We start from the raw sequence: 6,099 nt of genomic DNA on the forward strand, positions 1-6,099 counted from the left end.
GGTGTGGTTCTAGGACGGAACGCAGGGCCTGGGGGTGCAGGCACATGCTGCCCTACACCCAGCCCTAGACGCTGAAATTTTTTTTTATTATTTATTTTTTAGTTGTAGATGGACACAACACCTTTATTTTATTTATTTATTTTTATGTGGTGCTGAGGATCGAACCCAGGCCTTGCACGTGCTAGGCAAGCGCTCTACGCTGAGCCCCAGCCCCAGCCCCTCCATGCTGAATTTGGAAGTACCTCACTACACAACGCAGGTGCATGACATGCTCCATAACCAGCTCTTCTCAGTGACAGCTAGCCAGTGTGTGTGGGGGGGGCCTAGGTGGACTGCAGCCTTCACTGATTTTACGTGGTGCTAAGGATCAGACCCAGTACCTCACACAGGCTATGGAGCCCCAGCGCCACAAGCTAAAGTCTTTTTTACCTTTAAACAAACGTGTCCCTCCACATCACAACACAGATGAGCCTGGAAAGAGCTGCCTGCGCTCACCATTTCCTTACCTCCCGCTCCTGCCTCAGCCTGCGCCAGGCTGCCCTTCAAACCGCAAGGCCACAAGACAGCTCAAGGGAAGCCAACAAGATCCCATCTCTAAACCCTGAATGTCAACAGAGCAGCGGGCCTCAGACAGGACCTCAGGCAGGCAGACACTGACATGTGGCTCCCCACCTGGACACGCGATGTGGGCAAGTTACCCCCGAGCCTGGGTTCCAGCTGTGGGATGCACCCCAGACAGAATCCCAGTGAAGGAGAGGAAGCTGCCTGCCGCTGCCGATCTGCCAAAATCAGAAAACTCAAGTGGAATGCAGCTCTGTGAAGCCAGTTCTGCAGCCTCATTTCTTTCTTCTCAGTTCCCAAATTAAAGTAAACCGAGGACATATGCAGCAAAAAGCTGTGATCTTTTTGAGAAGAGGCTTTCAAATATATCTCAAAATTCAGCTTCAGAAAACATGGTCTCTAGCTGAAGCCACACGGCAGTCTAACGGCTGCTGTCAAAGGCTCACTGAGCATTTCACCTGCGAGAGGTAGGAAGGGGAGGGTCATGGACCGCGCTGTCACCCCAGCCCACTCACTTCACTTCTCAGGGATTCGATGGGGATAATGATAAGAACAACTTAACTCAAGCAAGTGGCATTGTGCCTGGAACTATGTCACAGACACACAACTGCCATTAGAAAGTCACCTGATTCCACACGAACATATGAAATATACACATCTGTACTACTCGCGCCCTTAACACTTCAGGCATGTTAATTACGTAACAAGACACTATATCTACTATATCTCTAACTACACACACACAAAAAGCGGATTGTTAGCATGATTCAACTAAATTTTATTTTCCTGAAGTAATGGGGACTGAACCCAGTGGTGCTACATCAAGGAGCTGCAGTCCCAACCCCCACCCTCCTGACCCTGCTTTTAATTTTGGGGGGGCAACAGGGGTGGGTGCTGCAGATTGAACTCAGAGGCATTCAACTCCTGAGCCCCATCCCCAGCTTTTTTTTGTAAAAGCAGTGATAATCAGGACTAAACAGGTCTGCAGGAATCTCAGCGATTCATCTGGGTCTCATGCAGTTGCTTAGCACCTCACTGTTGCTGAGGCTGGCTTTGAACTCACGATCCTCCTGCCTCAGTCTCCACTGAGCCCCTGGGATTACACACACGCACCATCACTCCTGGCCCTGCTTTGAAGACAAGGTCTCACTAAGTTGCTGAGGCTGGCCTGGAACTAGCAATCCTCCTGTCTCAGCCTCCCAATGTGCTAGGATTACAGGCATGTGCCACCGCTCCTGGCCCAATTCAGCGGACAAATTTTTCTATATTGAATTTAAAAACACTTAAGATTTTTTTGTCAAGCTTCCAAATTCCATATTAAGAGCAGACATATAATTTAAAGAGACATCACAGGGGGAAAAAAAGGGGTCTTAAATAAGACAATTATAAAAGGGAGATTTTAAGAATGTAATTATCATCCCCAAAAGAAGGCTCAAAGTTTGAAGATCATTAAGATATATCAAGGTGAGGCACACCAATGCCCAGGGGGCGATGAATACTTTCACAGGTTCTCTTGATCTCTTCTGATAAAGGTAGAAAGCCATGGTCCCCTGCCTGGACAGTCCCTATCTGTACATTTGGTATTTCGACCAGATGAATCACTGAGATTGCTGCAGACCTGTTTCATCCTGATTATCAGTGTTTTCACAAGGAACAGCTCCTGTGCCCACTGAGCCCAGCAAGTTCACACTACAGGAAACATGGCCCTTTGGTCATGTAATTACCTTCTTATTTACCACATCTACAAACCAAACAGAGGAATAGGTCATTCCAAAAGAACAACTGAGGTTAAGAATACCAAGTCAGAGCACCTGTACTTTCTGTGTTTTGTCACAGCTTAAAATAATCATCGCAGCAGCCTCTACTAAGTGTCTGATACACACCAAGTTCTTTGTATATTAATGAACTTAATCTTTACAGTAACCCTGTGAGGAAGGTCTGAGATTAGGCAACCTGCCCATGATCCTAAACACGCAAGTGGAAGGCAGGGGATTAACCTGAGTCCCAGAGGCCAAGCTCCTATCCTCTAGTGTCCCAGAATCTGGCCCCTGCCGCCTTGATCCCTCCCTGATTCTGAGGAACCATTTTCTGAGAAATCTAACAGAAAAAACGTTCCCTGTGAAATACTCTCTATCATCCAAGCCTTTCAACCCCAAGTGGTCACCTTCAGTTCCTCTAATCCAAATTAAGACAATGTACAAATAAGTAATCTCCAAAAATACTACCACATCACAATATGTTTTACATACTGGCTTACTTTAGCTATTTTTCCAAATTTCTTCTCTTAAATGGGACGACTGGACACAAGACTGGGCCTCAAGAAATCAAGTGAGGACGGGGGCTGTGGCTCAGTGGTAGAGCACTTGCCTAGCAAGTGTGAAGCACTGGGTTCAATTCTCAGGACCACATATAAATAAATGAATAAAAATAAAGGTTCATCGATGTTTTTAAAATTTATATACATTATACACACACGTACACACATACACATACACACACACACATATATATATAAAGGAAAAGAAATCAAGTGAAATATCACCAGGTACTCTGATATTCTCCATTGTTTATAAGGCAGTCGTTTTTTTTTCTCTCTCCCCTTCCCCTTTTTTTCCCAATGCTGGGGATTAAACCCACAGCCTCACACTGCATGCCAGGCAAGCACTCTACACTGAGCCACATCCCCAGTCCCTACGGTGGTCATTTCTGTCAACAGCAGTGACATGTGATTACTCTGTTAAATGACCACCTTAAATCAACACTATGTACAGATTCCCTGTGACCGTTCCTCTTCCCCAGTGGAGTGCTGGCTTGTGACCATTAGCGGTTAAGGACAAGCCTCCACTCCAATTTGCTAGTCCTATAACCTGTAGCCAGATTACTTCTATCTAGGCCATTTCCTATAATTTAGTACTTAAAACATGCATCTACCATTTTTGTAGAGAAAATCTAAATTTCGAAACAAAAAACTACGATCCAAAAATATCTAATAAACTCTCAATGTTATGGCCCTTTAAGGTCTGCAAGACAATTTTGTAAGTAGGTTCCGAAATGTGACATACAATTTTGTTAAGAAGATATCTGAAGGAGAAATGAAATTTTTTTCTGCCAAATAACTATTTTGAAATGTTCACAACACTCTTAAAGTGATGTTGAAAGGGCAAAGTCCAGGCAAATTCATTGTGGAATCATAAATACCAGACCTCCACCTAAGAAACACATGCTCTGTCATGCTCATCCTACATTCTTGATACCTGATAAAATAATATCCAACAGTTAGCCTTAGTTATTGGAACAGTAAAGCCCCACCAACACCTCAAGTACTGGGGATTGAAGTCAGGGACACTTTACCTCTGAGCTATATCCCCAGCCCTTTTTATTGGAGACAGGGTCTTGCCCAGGCTGGCCTCAAAACTGAGTTCCTTTTGCCTCAGTCTCCCGAGCTGCTGGGATTACAGACATGTGCCACTGTGCCCAGCTGGAAACAGAAAAGCTTTAAAAGTCTTAGTAAATTCCTTCCACTGATCATGAATTTCATGAGTCCAGCAACTCTATCCGGATTATCTAAGCAACAATGACCTCCACATCAATTGGTTTTGATCCTTGAGGGAGTCTTAGATCCTTCTGATGAAAGCTGGGGACCTTCTTCCCAGAGTTGTTGCAAAGTTCACAAGCCAATCTCCAGGCCCTAGAGAAGAAATGTGTTCTTTACCTTGCACCAAATGAAAGAAGAAACATGATGGCAATCTAAAACTCTGACAGAAAATCAACCTTTCCATTTACTCAATTTGTTAGGAAAAACAAGCCTCTTTACAGATTCTAAACCAAAGGCATTAGGGTGGTATATTCGTTTGAAGGCAGCTCTGATCAAATGTATTGATCCTCTGCACCCAGAACTCTTTCTCCTGAAACTTCACATAGTGGATTCTTCTTGCCTTTCAATATTCAGCTCAAATGTCATGTCCTCTGAAAAAAATTACTATCATGACCATTCTATCTAAAGCAATCCTCAGACCCTTTTAAAACACTTCTTGCTTTTTTACTTTCACTGTAGTACTTATTAGCATTTAAGAATGTCTCATTTATCTTATTAACTTATTTTGACTGTTCTGTTAAGAGTATAACTCCACAAGAGCAAGGACTTTGTCTTGTTCCCCATTGAATCCTAAGTGCCTGGCACAGTGCCTGGCACACAGTGGGCATTTGATAAATAAAAGGGAGACCAATGCTAGTGTCAACTATAGATCTTTTAACTAGTTAGATTTCTTTTTCCCTTTCCATAGTCTTCAGGTCCATTCAACCAGCAAATATTTATCAAGCACCTACTGTGTGTCAGACACTGTTGCAGGTGCAAGGAATACAGCAGTGAATTTCGGACAAATATCTTTGCTCTGTAGACCCTATGTTTTAGGAGACCGCCCAGAATAAGCAGATGTCTTGCACACTACTGTGACACATCACCATCCACACACCTTCCTGAGGGAAAGAGCTAAGCGGAATCCCAAATATGGGGAAAACATTCTCCAACTGGGCACTTCCAAAGCAAGTCTCAGGGGCTTCCCAACTGGGACGCTCTTCCCACCTGTTCTGCTCACGTGGGGGAACCCCAAACAGCAGAGTCCAGGTAAAGGAAAAACTTAGGGCAAGGACAACTGCTTCTGAGGACTTGGAGGTGGTGAGGGCAGGAACCAGGAAACAGAACGCCAAGAGTCGTGGCGAAAGCCCCGAGCATGGAGGCTGCAGAACCAGCCCTAGCTGTCACCAACTTGCTAGGTGACCTTGGGCCAGTCCCACGTTGTCCGGGCATCCGTTCCCCCGGGGGGCACCAGGGGAAGAGGCCGGGAGGGTGGGATTTGGGGTGGGGGTGGGGGAAGCGGAGGCCAGGAGGCCGGGCTGGTAACGGCCGGCGCGGGGCCGGGCCGGGGCGGCTCACCCACCGAGCGCCACCTGGCAGGCCCTGCGCAGCTGGGAGTGCTGGGGCCGCTTCACCTCCTTGTCGGCTAGGATCTTCTCCAGGGCCCGGGACACGAACATGCTCTTGGTCTGGCTCTCCTGCATGGCCCCGGCCCGGCGGGGGCTGGCAGCCCCGCGGGCGGGCGGCGCGAGCGAGCGGACCAGAGAAGCTGCGGGCCCGGCGTCCCGGCCGGCACCGGCCGCGTCCGTGCGCGCCGCCCCGTCAGGAAGCGACGCCGCGGCCCCACGGCGTCGCCATGTTGGAGCGCGTCACGTGATCACGTGACTGGCGGGGCCGCTGCGGCCGCTGCGCGTCCGTCGACCCCGTGACCCGAAGGGGCGTGGTCTACGCGGGGCGGGGCCAGGGAGGCGGGGCGAGCACGTGGGTGAAGGGAAGCGGGACCTAGGGGCCCGGCGAAGGCAGGTGGGAGGGTCGAGGCGAGGTTCGGGCTGACAGAGGAGCGGGACCGAGCGGCGACTGGAGCGGAGTGGAGATGAGGGAGGGAGGGGCGGGAAGAAGATCCGAGTGATGGGGCAGAGGCGGGGCTGAGGGCGGGGGAGATTGGAGGAGGTCGACGGGGAGGA

The 6,099-nt window shown here is 48.3% G+C and overlaps 1 protein-coding gene across 2 annotated transcripts in view; it reads right to left on the bottom strand.

Moving 5' to 3' along the window:
* The window catches only part of Arfgef2 (ARF guanine nucleotide exchange factor 2), a 90,057-nt gene extending 84,291 nt beyond the window's left edge, over window positions 1–5,766 (bottom strand). For both annotated transcript variants that reach the window (XM_076851981.1, XM_076851980.1), the window contains exon 1: window positions 5,499–5,766. In XM_076851981.1, the coding sequence (XP_076708096.1) occupies window positions 5,499–5,619 (121 nt within the window). In that variant the 5' untranslated portion in view covers window positions 5,620–5,766. The remainder of the gene's footprint in view (window positions 1–5,498) is intronic.
* Window positions 5,767–6,099: the final 333 nt, after the last annotated feature.

The sequence above is a fragment of the Callospermophilus lateralis genome, chromosome 3 (genome assembly GCF_048772815.1).
Source record: "Callospermophilus lateralis isolate mCalLat2 chromosome 3, mCalLat2.hap1, whole genome shotgun sequence".
In the NCBI taxonomy this organism is placed as follows: Eukaryota; Metazoa; Chordata; class Mammalia; order Rodentia; family Sciuridae; genus Callospermophilus; species Callospermophilus lateralis.